This window comes from Scatophagus argus, chromosome 2 (assembly GCF_020382885.2).
Source record: "Scatophagus argus isolate fScaArg1 chromosome 2, fScaArg1.pri, whole genome shotgun sequence".
NCBI lineage: Eukaryota > Metazoa > Chordata > Actinopteri > Scatophagidae > Scatophagus > Scatophagus argus.
This window is the reverse complement of record NC_058494.1, coordinates 9,193,177-9,212,797: the sequence shown is the minus strand read 5'-3', so window position 1 is coordinate 9,212,797 and position 19,621 is coordinate 9,193,177. Positions and strand designations below refer to the sequence as shown.

Genomic DNA, 19,621 nt, shown 5'->3' with positions numbered 1-19,621 from the left:
GATGTCAGATTCACCAAATTGATGTAAATCCCATCTATTAGTATTTTCTTGTTTGGCTTTGGTCATTTAAAAACAGAAGAACTCGACCATTATAGTCTTTCTGAACATCAAAGCTTCCACCTTAAGCAGGGCAAACACCGCGCAATAACTCAGTTCTGCCTTTATCCTTTGTTTCCGTGAACAAGACGTGAAGAGTCATGCAAAAAGAAGTCCACATTCAGTCTCATAAAACAAAAAAAAAGAAAAACTAACAAAATTTGACACTGAGAGGTTTTCTTAAGAGAACACCACAAATGCTGGAAACAGACAACACAAGCATGAGTCACAGCGGCAACAGCAGTACAGATGGAAAGATGTGGGCAAGGTCGACGTCAACATGGCGGTCCTGCATATGTACACGCATACACACACCACACACATACATACACACATTCACACTGGACACCACTAGAGTTTAATTTTAAAATTAGTTAATCACACCTGACATCTGGTGTCAATAAGTGCTTTTTTCTTGTTTTGTTTTTTTGCTTGATTCCTGAAAAACAATAAATATGCATTTGCAGCTGGGCGTGTCAAAACTGTGTGTGAGCATCCTGATCTGGGTGGGCTACGTCCTCATTCTCTTCCCATTCAGGCAGTTCTTGTTGGCGCGTGACAGACATTGATCTGAAACAACGATAAGCACAGTCAGGGAGAGCTTTCATGATGAGGGCTCAGAGCGGTTGCCCTCAGACGTTAGTCTCCTCTCCTTCCAGATGGTATCTGCGGCACTGCGCCTTCTCCTCCACACACATGTCCCCTGTGGCAGTGCTGACATGACTGGCGGAGCCTCTGTGTGGCAGGAAAGAGAATTGCAGGGTGCGTCTGCTTCTGGCGGGTTTGCCTTTCCCCATCCCGTTGCTGTAGGAGACGACCAGTCGCCGGTTCTCCTCTGGTGCGGCGGAGCATGAGGGCCCTCTGTCAGCTTTGTCGAGGCGAGGCGAATCGCCACTGGGGTCGCTGGCATTGTTATCGTGGAGATATGGCAGATTGCCGGTGGCGATGCTGCCACTCTTGATGTGCGGCGTGTGGCTGTGGGTGTGTCGATACTCCTCCTCAATGTCCTTGCCCAGCTTCCACCTCTTCCACTTTTTCAGCATCTCTGACTGCACCTGAGGGATGATGGGATAGCAGAGGCATAACAAAGGCCTGTGATAAAGATTCAATAAGTTACAGAGCACTTCATCAGATGGACATCTCTTGCCAAAGACTACATTTAAAAGTTTAGATCTTGGCAGATGGTTGATGTTATGTCCAAAGCACTTTGTAGACAAACAAATCAAGTGAAACGTGAACATTGATGGAGCTTTTAGAGATAAAAGGACTGATAAAGGCTGGCAATAGGAACGCTGATGATGAGAAATGTTTAATTTTCTTCTCCATGAAGGGACAGGAAGGAACCACAGAAATAACAGAGATTAAATTAAGGCGGTGCTCAACATAAAAGCACATTTGTCTCACCTCTTTGTTGACAAAGCAGTACAGGATGGCAACCAGCAGGCCCTGAAACAGAAGATAGAGTTTTAACATTTCAGTCATGATATTGGAAAGGAAACTAATGTTATTCAGTCTTTACTGTGTATGAAACCTGCAGCGTGTTTAAAGAAAGATATAACTGAATGAACGAATTAATGAATACAGCCTCACTGCAATGGACGACGAACACGAAGCTATTTGAAGATGATAAAATGGAGCTGTGTGGCACAGACGTATAAGCTGCATCAGCCTGCACTGGCAATACTTCTTATACGTTATAGGATAAATTGCTCATTTAGGTCTTTGAAATATCTCACAAATACACACAGTGTATTAAGGTGAATAATACGGAATTTAAGAAAAACTGCACAAGGCTTCTTCAAATCTAAACACAATCCATCCATTAAACATCCAATTCTGCAGTGTTTTACTCCAGGACTATGTATTAATCTTTTTATTACTCTCTAATTGTAATATTTGATTTGGTGCAGAATATTTATTACAGATTATACAAACAAATCCTCAGTGCTCAAAAAATGCCACAAAGGTAAGATTGAACATATGATAGTATATAGCCACATGTCCAGTTTTAGAGGATATTTAATGATCTTGTCTGCCTTGGGGGAAAAAAGACACACAAAAAAAGCACAGAGGAACAAACTAATGTTCACAGGCTGGAAGTGTGACAAACTTAGAGTTAAGTTTCATGGGAAGCTCCAGCTCTGACCTGGAAAGAGTTAAACAGCAGGTCACAGAAGAGGCGAATGAGACGCAGCATGGAGCCTTTAGGGACGGACTCGTCGATGACGAAAGTGAAGAGGATGGCGTGAATCCCAAGCAGGGGAATGAGAGTCAGAGTGGATTTTGCTAATCTAGAACGAAGGCGGAAAAGGAAAACAGGAAATAGTTGATTAGATACTCGAAAAAAATCTTGAAGTCAGCCTCTGCTCATTTCACTTAGTACAGACCTTCATCAACCTGACTCTTATGCACTTACCATTAAATTTTTTTGAGAATCAACAGTATATTTTCTCATAAAATATTAATATACAAAGAGAGAAATACCTTACAGACGATAATGGTCTTAAGCACAATAACTAGTTCTGAACGTCTAAGTATTTAAAGCAGCCACACTATAATCATGATTTCTCTATTAGCACCTGATTAGATTACTGCTATAATCATCATCCCGTTCTGCAGTTCCCCTCATCTCAGTGGAGCTTTCTAACATCTTATTCTGTTTCCTATCCACAGTGTTGTGTTCAGTGGAAAAACCTTGAAAAACAACTGTACAAAACCGACGCAGCGAATATCCCAACACCCCCTATTTATTTTTGTCTTCCAGAACAAGAAAGTCTTCTCTCACCTGAACTTGTAGTCAGTGTATCTCATCTGATGAGCTCTTAGTTTAGACATCAGGATTTTGATAATTCTGATGAATATGAAGAAGTTAATCTGCAAGTACAGAAGTAGAGAAGTTAAATGGATGCAAATAAATTGATTTTTAGGTGACATGATGTTTTAAGAGACAGAGAGTCTATAAAATATCTTCAGTCTTTCTGCGTTCCCTGGGATTTGAACTGGACACACACACACACATACTCACACTCACACACAGTGATCTAGTGCAGAACCCTTTCCGATGACAGAGAACATTAATTATTACAGCACTCAAGCTTTAACACTCCAAGTTTGGTAACATGCGTATGTTGTATTGACAGATTGACTGTCTAAATGTGTGTGTGTGTGTGTCTGTGTGTGTGTGTGCGTGTGTGTGTGCGTGTGAACAATAGCTCAACTGCAGGGTTGTGTTTGGGATTGTTGGAGGATTGCATATGATCTTACATTTGTTATACAACAGTACAGCAACTATTTCAGTGATTACAATAAAGAGAATTTTTCCACAGAGAGCACTTATTGTATGACTGACACAGTCTAGGAAACGTATGGGTTGATGAATATTTCAGCTTGTGTGTGTGTGTGTGTGTGCATGTGCACGTACACTGCAGCATGAGGGCACAAAAGTTGCTACGGTTACTGTTAACGGCACTTGCGCTCATAAGTGTGTCCATCCATAATGTTGTTTATCTTCATGGAAACAAGAGGCAGGAAACACACAAGAGGAATTCAACAACTTATTTCTGTGTGTGTGTGTGTCTCTTTGTGAATGTGTGTGTGTGTGTGCACGCATCTGAAGTTCAAACACTGGACCTGAATTTCCTCCATCACACTGTTGAATTACAATCTGCCAGACAGAGAATGTGAGTGTAAGAGACAAACATGTACAGACTTACCAGATAAGCAAACAGTATCGGAGAACGGATGATCCACCAATATCCCATGTTAATATTTCTCTCCCAGCACCTACACACACACACACACTTGTTGACATTGAAACTTTCTGCTGTTGTGATTGCGATCTTTTCACTGTATCCAAAGAGTCATCTCATATTCTTACTATATACACTAATATAAATTCTCAAAGTCCAGAGACAAAAGCTGAAACATCTAAACTGCCTCTCATTTCATGTGACAATGAAAAGCAGACTTACTCTTCATTCTCATACAGATATTTCACTGTGATCCACGGCAATACGAATATGAGTGGTGCACCTGAAGATGACAGAGGCAGAACGTGAAAGTGAAGAGATTTTTGATGGCATAATAATCACAGTAAATTTTTATCATCAGTGTTCTCCCGGTAGATCATTCACTCCACAGATTCTTTTATAGTACACATTACTAACGTGCATAACAAATTACAATTTGCATTTTATTTATTCTTTAATCCACTTTTCTCAATGACATGCTTCTATTACCCTTAACATAGCATGAACAACTGTAATCATTACTTTTGATTGTGGGTTTAAAATCTCCTTATCTACAAATAAACAAATATCTCTATTCTCTTCTTAAAAGGTCTGAATATGAAAATGTCTGCCCGTGCCTGAACTTGATTAAAATGAACTCTAATCTGTTCATGAACCTCACCTCGTCATTGGACACCATCTGTCCTGTCAGGCTACAATGAAGTAACGACATCAATTGAACAGTAAATATGATTTTTTTTTTAACTCACCCAGCGAGGATTTTTGTAATCATGAAAAACAGGAAATACCTTCGATAAATGGATTGTTATCTCAGAACAGCTAGATGACAAAGTGATCACAAAAGAATTTCCCTTCAGGGATAAATAAAGGAATTCTGATTCTGACAAAGTCATTATTTGAATAATTTATAAAGATATCCAGTTGTGAGCAGAAGAAATCAGGTCTGAAATGATCAACAGAAGTCACTCTGGGCTTAATGAATGTTTTCAGTTTGTGACCAGAGGATTCATGCATTTTGAAATTACATCAGCATATATCTTACATCTGATGATAATATGTTAGGTCTCCCACAGTCTTCACTTTAAAGGGGAATAGATTTTACATATCAAAGTTTGTTTACAGATCTTGCAGAGGGAATGCTGTGAAACCTGATAAATTAAAGTGAGGTCACTTCAGTCAGCGTCGGTTGTGCCTGAAGTATTCAGTTTGAAAATGAAAACAAGTCTGGTGGAGTGGAGTCTTTGTAGCTCTTCATCTCCACTTGAGGCTCAAGGCTACATTAGCTGCTGCTGGCTTTGTCATGACCCAATCTTGTGTGCAGCTAGATATTGCAACCCCATGTGAACAAACAGGCAATTTGTTAACTTTAGTAATGATTACAATTACAGCTCTGTCTGTGATTCGTTCAAGTGGTGTTGCCATACCTAGCTGATGGTGGACGTGCCCACGTATGTGCTATTCAGACCGTTACAGGCTTAATCTCCATAATGTCTGACTGAACTGTTGGCAATCAGGTTACATTATGGGCTATGTAGACATCTCACAGCTTGTGTACTCATCTTGGGTTGTCATTTCACAACTTGTCATACCACACCTGTCCACTAGATGCCCTCAGAGATTTTTCTCACTTGGCAGAATTACCTGACTCATTCTGAGCACAGTCATATGTCCACACAGCTGCTGTGCATGTTAATTGGTCCATTTACACATCTGTTAACCATACCCACCCTACTAGGCAGAACTTGTATACTGCAAGAGATTTATCTAAACACTCGGGCCAGAATGTTGTTTACCTTCCACACTAAATCTTACCAAACCTATACTTTCTTTTTGTGTTTCTGTAAGACCAGAGCATCACTGCTATGTTACTGTCAAGGCACTGTATAACAGTTGTGGTTCTTACCCCAGCCAATGGCCAGGTAAATGTAGAAGTACTTCCTCTCACTGAACACAGTGATGACCAGCAGGCTGTGCAGGTAGATGCCTTCCACCAGAAGCCAATAGTTGTTGGCCATCACGCTGTACTGCATCATCACCATGGCACCGCGGCACCATGTCACAGCCTGGCAAATGGCACATGAAGGGGATGGTGGGGATACAAACAATAGGCCAAGGTGACACCTTCTCTGATAGTACAAATACAAAAGCCTAAGAACTCAAAGTCACTCTAAACAAATACTCTGCTTCAGCTCAATAGAACTAACACTGCGTCAGTCCCAGCACAACACAATGCTCATGTCCTGGCTTACAAAAGTAGTTTCAAGGTCCAGGATTGTTGTGGCACACATTATTTTATTCTGGCATTTTTTTCCTCTTTGTTCATTCTCCTCCACAGCATTTTAAGTTAAAACATAACCCTAAATGTATTTCCAATGTTTATTGAAACTTGGCACAGAAGTAACAAATCACATTTACAATTCATTCTTAATTTAGTCTCTTGTTTTTAACACACAGTCAATCTGGTCGACCTGCACTCTATTGTACTTTATGTAGCATATGTTCATTTATGGGTGGCACGGTGGTGCAGTGACTCATAGCAAGAGGGTCCCAGGTTTGAATCCCAGTCTGGGACCTTCTATGTGGAGTTTGCATGTTCTCCCTGTGCCTGCGTGGGTTTTCTCCGGGTACTCCAGCTTCCTCCCACAATACCAAACACATGCACATTAGGTTAATTGACTACTCTAAATTGCCCCTAGGTGTGAGTGTGAGAGTGTGTGGTTGTCTGTCTTTGTGTGTTGGCCCTGCGATTGACTGGCGATCAGTCCAGGGTGAACCCCGCCTCTCGCCCGTAGTCAGCTGGGATAGGCTCCAGCTGCCCCGCGACCCGGACGGATAAGCGGTATAGAAAATGGATGGATGGATGTTCGTTTATTTAGTATATGTTTAGTCTATTTTTCCTTGTTCGTTTTTTTTGTTTGCTTACTTTTGACTAACCTACACTACACTACCCTCGGGATCAATAAAGTATTTATCTATCTAATTGCTTGTTGCTTATACATAATGGGAATTGATGCAGACACAATGCTATTTGTGCCATTTTACATGAGATACACTACACATTACTTCAAAGTAAAATAGCTGTGAAACTGGAACAAATCAGAATCTTTAGAATTTTTATTTTTATTATTTTTAAGGAACTTTGGATGTTTTCTCGGAGTTGATGATGACATGTGGCTCTCATCTGAAATATTCTCATTCATAAGGTTTACTTTCAGGAAATGACACTTGGTCAAAACATAAATTACTGGAAGGAAGGTCAACAAATAACATTTGGTAGAATAGCTCCTTCTCTTTATTACAGATTTGATGTGTCCAGACACACCCAATCAATATCTAATCAATACTTTAAGCGTGTCATGGTTGAAAATTTTAAAAACTACATTGACTTGTGTGGAGGTCTGAAAAGAGGCTGTGAAACTTGTACTTGCTCAGAAAAATACAGATTCAAAATACGAAATCTGTAGTTGTCGCTGAATGTGATGCAACTCAACGTCTTAGTATTATTATTTTTTTTATATACATTATCCTGCATTTATAATTTGTGTCAACTAAGATCTTTGATCTTTGCTCTTTCCCTTCCACTAATCAAGTAGTTATGGTTGTAAAACTGAACTACAACTCTGGGAATGAACAACAGAAGTTATGTTAGGAGTGATTAATCTCATGCTAAACAGCTGCACATGAACACACTTCCCAGCAGATGAGGTCGATTGGTGTGTTTGGACTGACCGGTATATTAATGGAGGCTTGTGTCCGGGTGTCGCTGCTGCTCCTGGGGTCCAGTGTAAGGGTTAGCAGAGCATCTTTAACCAGGATGGACACGGCTCTCAGGATGAAGGAGGCAAACAGGTTCATGTGGATGTTATTCCTCATACAGTGGAGCTTCCTGGTGCAGAGGCGACAGTGTGAGAAGGTTTTTGACTTTTACATGGTGTGCTCACCGCTGCACAAAATGATTTTTCCAATCCTTCTTTGCTTTTCTTGCTTTCTTGCTTGCTTTCTTACTTGCTTGCATTTGTGTTTCACATTTTCTTCCTTTTTATTCTCTCCTTCATTTTTATTCCATCTTCCTCCCTGTTTTTTCTGATGTGGTTCCCTCCTTCTCTTTGCTCCCTTCTTTCTCCTTTCTTTCTGGCTTCCTTTCTTCTTGCTTTGGTTTTCTCTTTCACTTTCCTAATTTTTTTTATCCTCTTATCCCTTTACTTTATTATGTTTATTCTCTCTTCATTCCTCCACCTATTTCTTCCTTCTCCTCCCTTGCCTCTTTACTCTTCATGCATGTTGTACCTGAAGGTGATGAGGATTCCCAGTGCCAGCAGCAGAGCTCCAAGGGAAAGCGAGTAGCCCACTGTATACATGATCCGTAACTGATTCAGTATGCGGCCATACTGCTGCTGCAGAACCAACAAGAGAGACAGAGTCAGAAACCTAAAGCATTGAACTAAAAGGGTCCCTAAAGAGAATTGGTCATTTTGTTATTTCAGATCTCATCAAGTTGAATTATCAAGTCATCCTCAGCCATAATATCATCAAACCATAAATTACCCCCCCCCCCCCCCCCCCCCCCCACACACACACACATATACATACGCACATATAGTTTTATATAGACATGCATACACGCAAATGCACTGTACTGTATACACACACCTCACCAGGATCGTCCTCACATTCACTGGTGTTCTTCCGTGCCCATTCACCATTTTCCTTGCAGACTCTGTAGACCAGACCGTGCTGAACTGCTCAGACACACATCATGAGATTTTATACAAGGATGACCAACATTTTTCTTTGGGTTTATAAATGAATAATGAATAATTATCTGACATGCATCAATCTGATCGACAAACTATTGATCACTGTGGTTGACTTTGATCTTGGAAACAGACAAAAAACAGTCAAAAATTGTTTACTTCTTAATTACTTTTATAACAAAACGGACATTCAGCAGCACATTAGGACAGAATTCAGAGAGCTTGGTGTTCTCTCTTGAAGCTGACTTATACAAATGTTGTTTTTTCCAACCAACAATCCAAAAGATTCCCAGTTTCCAACACAAAATAGAAAAACGTCAGAGGTGCAAGAGGCGGCCCAAGACTTTCACTCTCTACGTTTTCAGGAAAGGACCTTGATTACTTTGGCCAGAAACCCTACTATTGTAAAGCTGTAACACCACTCTCAGGTGGATAGTAGAGTGATAGGTGACTAATATTTGGCCTTCATACCCAAACAATGCTTCATTATGTCTGTGAAACACGGTACACTCTATTCAGTAGAGCATTCATCCAACAAACTTCAAGTTCCATTCACCCCACTGCTTGTCAAGGACATTTGCTGAGCTATACTGCCACTGCAAAGCACTTTGCTTCACTCCACAAGATGATTTCAAACACAAGTATGCCATACAAGTTCAGCTTTTCTCAGACAAACTGACGCAAGCACAAGGTCTAACTAGCAAATCATGCAATTCTTTATTTCTCATGCAGCTCTTGAAATTCATTCATTCATTTATTTTCTATAATGCTTATCCGTCAGGGTCACGGGAGAGCTGGAGCCTATCCCAGCTGACTACAGGCGAGAGGGAGGGTTCACCCTGGCCTGGTTGCCAGTCAATCACACAAAGACAGACAACACACACTCACACTTGAGGCAATGTAGAGTAGCCAATGAACCTAATGTGCATGTCTTTGGGATTGTGGGAGGAAGTAAAGAAGAAACAAATAAATGCATAATTTTAATATTTCTGAAAATCATGTTTGAAAATGTCATTTAATGTACAAGGGATATACATTTACTTATTTCAAAGCCATTTATATGCATGAAGTGACCAGAAGAAGTCTTGACCAGTTAATCATCTCCAAAATGTCCAGTTTAACCTTAAGGGTTTTCTGCTGGGCAATTGGGTGTGTTTAGGTGCCACGGAAGGAAGGTGTCAGAAGGTACGGCGTCGCTGCCGCCCAGGGCTGAACCCCAGAGCAGAGTCACAAACAGGCAGAGGAGGCAGGCAAGTAGAGGTCCAAAATAATATTCTTTTAATTTTATCAAAAACTCAAAATTTTACACTTACTGTGGCAGCAGAATTCAAGGAAAAACTGTGGTGACAAAAAACAAGGCAAGACGAGACAAAAATCCTGGCACGAAGCAAACAAGCACAAGTACATAAGCAAATGCAACGAACCGACCACAGTGACAGGGAGGACGAGGACTAAATAGACAACATAACAAGAGACAGGTGAAACACATAAGGGGACGAGAAAGCAATCAAGATAAACCAAAGCAAAGCTACATGAAAAAGAGACCCACAGGGGAAGTGATGCTTTCAAAATAAAACAGGACATGACAAAAACTTAGAGCCTAATACATGGACACACATGACAAGACGACATGAAACATGACATATGGACTCCAAAACCAAAAGACAGAACACAAGGTGTGACAGAAGGAATTCCCAACATGTGAAAAGAATCTCCCAATATCTTTATTTCAAAAAACTGTCTTTTCTACAGCTCTTCACCAACTGGCGAGGGTTATATTTGGCTCTTTAATTGCTGAATGCTCCACTGTGTTCAACAACTAGTGGCTTACTTTGTCAGTCTGCTGTTTGGTGTTGACCAGGTAATGTATATTATATAATATTAGATAATATTACATATTATCTGATCAGTTGCTCAGAGATAGGCTGTCTCTGTCTCTGGCAATTATGCTGACGTAAAAAAAAAAAAAGGTAAGCAGTGATCTTAAAAACCAAAAAGTTCCTCCACTGAGCTGAGAGTGACTAAGGAATTTTGTTTTCACGAGCAACCCCTTTCATATAACAAACGTTTGTGTTTGTTAGATAATTATGCTGCTCAACTTCCACAGTGTCCAGTGTTCTCTTATTGTGGTATATTATTCATATATTTAGACACACACCCCACAGAGACTGACACTCACCTTTACTGTACCATGGCAGGAACCATGGGCACGAAACATTGACAGTTGTGCCTGGGAGTCCATCAGGCCAGCAGGCGTACAGGTCGAAGGTCCTGTTACACACCAGCCCTACAGGGGAGAGCAGATCTGTGAAATCTGTGCTCTTGGCAGACAGTAGGTCAGGCTTACTTCACTTTCCTGGAGGCATCGAACTCAGACATGAGCTCACGCTGGGAGGAAAGGAGCTCACCTGTGGTAGGGGCCGTACTGTTGAGGTAGTCCAGGCACTGGGTTTTGTAGCTGTTCCACTGCTCCTTCACAAGCTCCAGGGAGTTAGTAGAGGAGACCTGCAGCAAGAGGAAACATCCTGAAAACATGTCCAGAAACATCCTGTCAAGTTTGAGCCATGCCCTCATCGAGCTCTCATTTGTAGACAAAGAGTGCAGTGAAGCCAGTCTATATGTGGGTGTGTGGAGAAAAAGAGAGAGTCGTACCTTTGTGCAGCTGCAGAGCATAAGCAAGACCAAGAGGAGACACACCTGGGACATCCCACTGATGCTGGGAGGATGAGGGTTGGTGGGGACCAGAACACAGAGGAGGCCCAACACATGAGGCCTATCTCACCGTGTGGCCTACAGACATCATGTGCAGAAGCGTGTTAGATGGAGGAATGTGTGTGTGTGTGTGTGTGTGTGTGTGTGTGTTGGGAAGTGTTTGAACTGCAGCTAAACAAGTGATGAAGTGAAATAATGAAGATATTGAGAATCAATGAACAGAAAAAAACAGCAGTCAGTGATATACTGACTGCCTCCTTACACACTCGTATCACACACACATACATATCAACTCAAGTAAAACTAAATTATGCACTACGTACACAGGACCACCTCTTTCAAAAAATACAACATTGTTCTCTTCTTTTTATGTATTTCTCCAAACATTTATTGTGAAATTGCTGTAAAAGCATCCATCACGAGAGCTCAACATATGGTTGCATAATGGGATTGGACAACAGGCAGAGGTGGGTCAGAGGAGAGGATGATGCCTTCAGGGAGAACACACTACACTTACCCTTACATCTAGAATATATTATTTAGAAGCTGTTACTGTAAATAGCCAGAATTATTTGTGAGCGTGTGTTGATTTTCACAGCAGGTGCATTTCCTGTGGTAACAGTTGACCGTCTTCGCCCGCGAAGTTGGAGAACAAAACGAAATCTGAAACGTTTCTGCAAAAAACACCTTGACAATGGAAACATTTTTGGCTAAAACGTTTCAAATTCCATTCTGTTCCAATCTCTGTGCTTCTCATGATGAGTCCGTGTGTGTGTGTATTTCTGAGTGTGTGTGTCCACAGTGCTGAACTGCTGAGAGAGATCCAAGCCAAACATCCATCGTCTGACATTCCATCAGAGATTATTCATTTTGAAAAGACAAAGCGCTGTTTTCTTCCTGCAGCAGACCTTATATCTTGTGGGTTTACAGTAGTAACTTCCCTCCTTATGACCATATCTACTGTGTAATAATTCACATGATGCAATAATGTGATTTGATCTTTAAGGCGTTCTTTCAAGAAGTGTGCAAGTAGAGTTGCTATTACAAGAATCTTTCTGTGCTTCCTCTTCTGGGTTTTGTGTTTTTCTCATCACTGAGTATTAACTGTTGAGTGTCACTATAAGTTGCTCCTATTCAACTGTCAAAAGCGTTCAGCTGCTAGTAAGTGAATATATGTCGCTTAAAACCAAAATAGGTTAGATCAGGGCTGCCTAACTTGGTCTCAAAGCTCACTTTGGCCAGACCAGACCAGAAGTTTCTAGCAATGAAACAATTAAAACAGTAAAATATTCATTTAAAAAATATGAAATTGTTTTTACTGTTTTATTTTGTGATGTAAAAATGCTCTTTAATTACGTTGTATTCATTTTCCATAATCTGGGCACGGCCTTTAGAGTGGTACCTTTGTGCACAAAGCATATAAGAAATAATGACATGAAAAACTACACGAATATCAACAGTGAGTGTAGTCCTTCTCATCACCCCAGGATGACGGCTGTAACACACAACTGCAAGCGACCTATACTTCCTCACTGAATTTACTTTGTAAGTTATCACATTAGAAAATCATCTCACATCGCACTGACGATTCAACTCAATTCAGGCTTTGGCTGACTGTTCATCAAGCTAGTATGACATCAGCTCACACGTAAGCCAACAGGGCGAGAATACAGTATTTCTGGTTGCCAAGTCCTGTCCAGTTTGCTGTTTACTGGAGGAGAGAACAACATTTCTATTGCACTGAAAAATTATGGGATGGGAATGATTGTTCCAGGTATTAGTCAAACCTTCATGCATTACCAGGGAAATTGTGTTAAAGCTTTTAAAAAACTTTAAACTTTGATTGAATTTGAATGCATGAAAATATAAGTTGATGGTCTAAGCAGGACAATTTTGGCCTATGCATCGTCCATTAGCTCCTGATAACAGACACCTTGAAAGGCATTATCCCTTACGTACGCATTGTTAAAAATAAAATAATCAATTTCAAATAGAGCTATATTTCACCCAACACGTGTTTTTGGGTTGAATTGGATCTTCACAATCTGCAGTTTATGTAATTCTTAACCTGCCTCATATGCACAGTCTCATATTGAGATTTATTTGATTTTCATGGGTAGCTGGTCCTACAACAGCGTGCGAGCACTTATGTGTGTATGCATGTGAGCACACACATGAGTGTTTGTGTGTGTGTGTGTGTGTGTGTGTACATGAGTGTTTTGCGTGTGTGTACATGTGCGTGCGTGCACATGAGTGTTTGTGTGTGTGTTTGGCCACTGGGCTGCCAGCATCTGTGTCTCGAAATAATAGCTTCATCAACCTAACAAGCACGTTTCACATTACACACACACACACACACAACCAGCATTCTGTGGAATGAGGATATCCTGATGCCTTTTCCAGTCTGTGCAATTTAGTCAATGAGGGCAGCACTTCAGGTTTTCCTCTTGCTGCTAAGAATGGCTTGTTGTTTTGCTATTGCATTAAATTTTAAATTTACCACGGTGAGGTTTTATGGGAGACCAGATATTTGTGAGGGTTTCTCAAAACATAATCTTTTGGTGGTAGCAAAAATATTGAATTATCTCTAATAAGATGTTTGTCTATACCCAACAGTGATATCTACTTTTAATTTCAGTTACTTTATTAATCCCAAGCTGCAATTACTTCTCTGCATTTAACCCATCACTGATTGAAACACACACACATGCAACATGCAGTGAAACACATAGAAGCAGGGGCTACCGCTGTCAACCACCCGGGGAGCAAACTGGGGGTTACTTGCCTTCTTGCCTTGCTCAAGGGCACATCAGCCAGCTATTGGAGGAGGGGAGGGCATTAATAATCACTCTACCACACCCAAATTTTTCCTGCCAGTGTGGGGGGAATCGAACCGGCAACCCTCTGGTCACAAGCTGCTTCTCCAATCTCCAGGCCACGACTATCCATTCTACTGCTTTTTAGGTTCTAGGGAGAATAATGAACTGCTTTAAGAATTGTAGAATTAATGTTAATGTTAATGTTAATTAATGTGATGTATGATGGTAATATGATCTTCTGACACCCTCACAAGGTCACCGGTTACCAGTAAGATTGTTGTTTTATTTTATTCTGTGTCCATTCACTGAGAGAGAAAAAAAACCTTTGAACTTGTGCCACTACTGAGCAAATGCTTGTATTTTTCTCCAAAATGCTGTTTTGAACTTATTTTACATGACAAATCAATGGAGCCTCAGCATCCCTGTGCGATAATCATATGATGAATACAAAGCTGTGTGTGTTTGTGTATGTTGTTGTGGGGCAAGACAGAGTGAAGGAGGAAAAGCGAGAAAATATCTGCACAACCATGCCTGCTGATTCGCACGAGCACAATCAGCCTGTGTGAGTCACGACTTTTCCTTTGGAATATTCCCAAATAATGCGCTATTCACGTAAATCAAAGCACACACACACTCATCTCTCTTTCTGTGTGTTTGTGGTCACTGTAACAGCTACATCTCCCAAGGGGTATTTGTTTAAACAGACTGAGTTCAAGTCACAATTTGCATTGTTCATTTGCCGCATTCTCTCTTGCACACATTCACACACATACACATGCATTTTCCCGTTACTGCTCAAGGCAAGAAAGAGGTGGAAGTGAAAAAGATCATCACTGACTGTATTTTGCACTTTTAGCTCACAACACAAATTCTCAACAGATGAGGCCACAGCATCCTCCTGCTTTCCTCTATCTACTGCTGAATTACCATTACTGACAACAATGATGTACTTTATCTTATTGATTCCCTGCAGAAGGCATGAAAGAAATCAGCTTGTCACTATTTATCATTCATATCTGTCATCCTCTCCACAAAGCTAAGTGTAGCTCCTTTCATTTTGCTTTCTCATGTGTCGGAAGAAAGACCATGGCTCACTCCTCCTGCACATTTTCATTTTAATGTACAATATGTATGCCTGTCCTTGGGTAAAACATAGAGACAATGCAGAGATAGAGGAAGAAGGAAAGTGAGGGGGTAATGTGTGACAGCAAATGATTAGACAATCTGAGAAGTACTTCCCACACATTAGAGGCACAGTCCTCAAATTACTGAATGACCGATAATGAAGTCTTTCAGAAAAACAGACCTTTACCCCATTTTTAATAAGGTTATGCTGTCCATGCTGCCCATCATGAGCACCTCCCAATTATGTTGTTTAAATCAATAAGCCGTGTCTATGTAATGAGGAGCAGACAATCAAGCAGAGCATGGAGATTATGTAGGTGGTAACAGAGACAGGGGTGTAGTGGTTGTAATGGAGCTAAACAGAGACGTAATTACGTCGTTTCTGCCTCGGTGAGCTGCTCTGCTCCACATGGAGAAAGACAACCAACTGTAACTGCAATGTCTGCCATGCTTGGTCTGAGTATAGCTTTAGTAACCTATATAAGATCAAACACTTTTCAACTGAATTGTTTAAAGCTGCATTTCATGAGTGATTTACGATGAGTGTTTTCTTTGTATTTTCAGTTGATCTGAGTTTATATGGACTATTCAGTTATTTTATCTTAAAGATGCATTCCCCCTCCCCCTCATATACCTCCATGCTCAGGTTTCTGTCCTCTTCAGTGACCTCAAGTAGTTTAGATGGATCAGGTGTACTTGGTGACAGTCACAAGAGTGTGTGTACGTGTGTGCATGTTTGTGTGTGCATGCAGGCACGTGAAGCTGTGTGTTATGATTAACTGAGGTAGATGATGGAGGTGACCCAGAATCTGCTCCTTCAGCAGATGTTTTGCTTCACAAACCGAGCAAGAGCCATCTTGTTTTCTTCTCATCTCTCCTCGCCTCTCGTCCTCTCATCATGGGTTTTCCTCGTCCTTCCCCCATTTTTCTACTTCATAACTCTCCAACAATGTGGAAAAAAAATTCAATCACAGCCTTCAGAGAATCCTGCCCTATTTCCTTCGTTATTATTTTTTCTGCTTTCTTGAGGGAGAATTGTCTGACTTATCTTGTTTCCTGTCTGATTTGGCTCATATGGGAGGTCAGTGCAGTGGAAAACACGCAGAAATAGCAGATGAGGGTTTGACGGTGACAAGTCCTGTATCTTCTGTGGGTACCCCCAATTGGACAGTAGCTGTGCAAAGCACTTTTTTATAGTTCACGCATGCTGCTCTCCTGTCTCATACAAGTAGCTTACAGTTCTTTACTCTGCAAACCCGTTAAGTAATGGTGCTTTGGCGCCATGCTAAAGAACCTGGTGAACCGCATGTATGTTAGCCTGTAATGTCCCATAGTATCTGTCCATTAAGAGGATAAAATGTTTTCACCCTTCACTTCATGTACAAAACCCATCAGCTTTCTCCTTCATGGCTCTCATATTTAAATAGTGGAGATGGTTTGGCCCCCAGCACTGATGAAAATATTATCCTCCATCACTACTATCAGCTAGGAGATATAAGTGCTGGAAAAACATTTGGGTACTGTGGAGTCACTGACAGATGGTTCAAGTGCCTTTGAGCTGATCGAAGGCAAATGTCCAGTGGTGGGGGTGGATGAACCCAGCGGTGACTAGATGGCCGTTCTAAAAGTTGTGTGAGAGCATGAGAAGACGAACAAAGGAGAGAGGGAGAACACATGGGAAGAAGGCTTGGCCAGTACATACCATTCTCAGTGTCCTGTGGAGAATGCCAAGAGCTAGTCCCTAAATCCTCAGCCATGTGCTCCCTGGACTCCTCCATAAAAATGCTCCACTTATACCATAGATATCCTGCTCACTATATACTGTCCTTCAGCCTCACATTGCTGCTATACACACCCTCTCCCCTATGGAAACAGACGGCACCACATTCCCCTGCCACTTCCAACACTACTTACACAACCAATCAAATTAATAATTAGAAAATAGATGACCTCATGTGATGCAGCCGACTGTAGGTTTATATAGCTGACTAAAGGGAAGAAAACACCAACATATGGTAAGCAGACAAATACAAATAGAAGTTGTGCCCCCTTTTGAACAATCAGTACCAGTTTGAAATGCGGGGAAACGGCTATCCTATAACGGCTATACACCTTACAAGTGTAACAGTGTAAGAAAATCTGTGGTTTTATGGGGCTTAGGTGTTGAATTCCTCGTTGGCTTGGAGCAGTGACTTACAGGAGAGCTCAATATGTTTTGGTGGTATCGCAGGCATGAGACACATAACCTCACTAAGCAGCACTTTACTTACACTTAAATTTTTATATAACTCACTTGTTAATTATGTTAAGGTTTAAAGTTATGTCTTAACTTTGCTTGGCCACTTTGACTGACAGTGAGCAATGAGCTGCCTGCTCAGCATCACCTCAGCTAATCTGAATCAATGAATTTGATCATTCAACCATAATTGTGGTGTTGGTGTCAAAAATGTGGCTCATTGTGTATTTAATTGCACTAACAAACCAGGGTAGAGGAACAGATGCCGAGTATCATGAATAACCACTAATTATCCCTCAATCAAACTCACCACTCAATCAATGCAAGGCAAAAATTAGTTTTGTTTTCTGTGTGAACTTATCTATTATGCAGTCAGTTGGTGTGACCACAGATATAGCCTTCATTGTTAGCCTTAGCCAGCTTGGTAGCTTTGAACTAGGTGTGCTCGTTCTGTAACTAACTTGTCTCATCTCCATCCACACTCACATTACTGTTACGTGTTGCTAAGAGATTCATTACTGCTCAACACTGGTTGGTTGATATATACACAATCACCACAAAAGCACAGCAGGACAGATGAACCTGGGCCAATACAAAGTGTCTCCCACAACCCTAACCCTGTGGGGAGAAATGTCACAAGCAAGTGTGTTAGTGTGTATCATATCCAAACTAACCTCCTAACCTGCCTGTCATGCATTTGCTAAAGGTGCATCTCCTAAACATTTCCCTGACACACACCATCACACTTGTGACAGGTGCAAACATGAGGGACACAAACTGGTCTCAGTGGCAAAAATGCGAATTAATACTGCAAGAAACTGGTCGGTTTTGTATGTGCTTAATAATGCACAAAAGCTAATACAAAACAACTAGCTACTTGCTTTTAAGGAAGAAAGTAACAGTCCTGCACCTTTAAAAACAATTATATAGCTGCATCAACAGTCAGCTGTATATGACTTAGCCTGCATATGTCATGCATGCATGCATGTGTGCTGTAGGAATGGATAAGACAATCATGGCACCCACATTTTGGCCATGCTACATGAAAACACACAGCGACAACACAAGACGATGAGTCTGGTCCTTCTGACCAACAGGTAGAAACTGAAGAAGGCTGAAGAAACATTTGGAAAACTGCAATTGCGTAGCTATGAATCCTGCATGAAAATTTTCCAAATATTAGCATTTCTCTATTCTTTTTTAATATATGCATTGGAAAATCTGCACAGTTATTGTGGCCCTTATCTCAAATCTGTGCAATTTCTTGGATTTCTGAAGAAGTGAGGTGGAAAAATGTGATTTGAGAACCAAATGTGAAAGTCAGAACACATCAGCCATAAAGCACAAAATGCCATCTGCATCCTCCAATCAACCGGCTCAAAATAAACTGGCACATAACTCACATGGAACAGCCTAAAATAGCTGATGACGTATCAAGACGCAAAAGTTTGATTAAGCGACATTCATTATTTACACTGACTGAAAACCAAATGCTATTTATCAAGGCTAGAAAAAAAACACTACTAGGGCTTCAAGAGAATAGCAGCTGGACAATGTTGGAGCTCCACATCCCTCCCTGCCTTAACAACACTGACTGTTGTTACCGGGCAGATTTTAGCTAGCATTAAAGCTATACGAAATGTGACAGAAATGAAAAGTTAAAACAAAAAGCAAATTTCTTCTCCATTGTGAAATGACACAAACTCAGCCTTTTAAATATTATTTGAGGCTGTTCTGATTATCTTGATCGTAGTTGCCATGACAGCAGTGAATCAGATCCACTCGCATAACCTAACATCCCACCATGGGATTAAAAACATGCAGTGCAGGATTTTGTAAATATGTTTTTATGTTATTTGGTTAGGTTTAGGAAACATCTTGATTGAAGTCCTGTGTTTTTGTTGACCCATCCATCTGTGGACTTGGTGTATCTAACATAAAGTGATGACGCGTCCTCCTTTGCTTCTGACGGTCAAAGGGCAAAAGATAACAGGCCTTTACACTTTAACATAGACATATGTTGCTTTTGGTATTTGCTGAGATGACTGATGCTGACATTCTTTTTGGCAGGATAGTCTGTGTAAAGCTGTGTTGGTTAGAATGACTCATTCTGAGCTTTACACACCTGAT

General features: G+C 40.9%; 1 protein-coding gene across 5 annotated transcripts in view; it reads right to left on the bottom strand.

The window, feature by feature from the left end:
• Positions 1-638: 638 nt before the first annotated feature.
• gcgrb (glucagon receptor b) overlaps positions 639-19,621 on the bottom strand; it is a 35,596-nt gene continuing 16,613 nt past the window's right edge. The window contains exons 2-14 of one of the 5 annotated variants that reach the window (XM_046406968.1): positions 11,252-11,389; positions 11,008-11,104; positions 10,779-10,886; positions 8,496-8,584; positions 8,133-8,239; positions 7,575-7,731; positions 5,749-5,908; positions 4,068-4,128; positions 3,810-3,879; positions 2,882-2,970; positions 2,243-2,387; positions 1,501-1,542; positions 639-1,151 (exon numbers count right to left, since the gene is read on the bottom strand). In XM_046406968.1, coding sequence (XP_046262924.1) covers positions 729-1,151; positions 1,501-1,542; positions 2,243-2,387; positions 2,882-2,970; positions 3,810-3,879; positions 4,068-4,128; positions 5,749-5,908; positions 7,575-7,731; positions 8,133-8,239; positions 8,496-8,584; positions 10,779-10,886; positions 11,008-11,104; positions 11,252-11,305 — 1,602 coding nt within the window. In that variant the 5' untranslated portion in view covers positions 11,306-11,389 and the 3' untranslated portion in view covers positions 639-728. Of the gene's footprint in view, positions 1,152-1,500; positions 1,543-2,242; positions 2,388-2,881; positions 2,971-3,809; positions 3,880-4,067; positions 4,129-5,748; positions 5,909-7,574; positions 7,732-8,132; positions 8,240-8,495; positions 8,585-9,912; positions 10,069-10,778; positions 10,887-11,007; positions 11,105-11,251; positions 11,408-19,621 lie in introns of those variants that run through there. The other 4 variants (XM_046406976.1, XM_046406984.1, XM_046406992.1 and 1 more) reach the window with 4 other exon arrangements.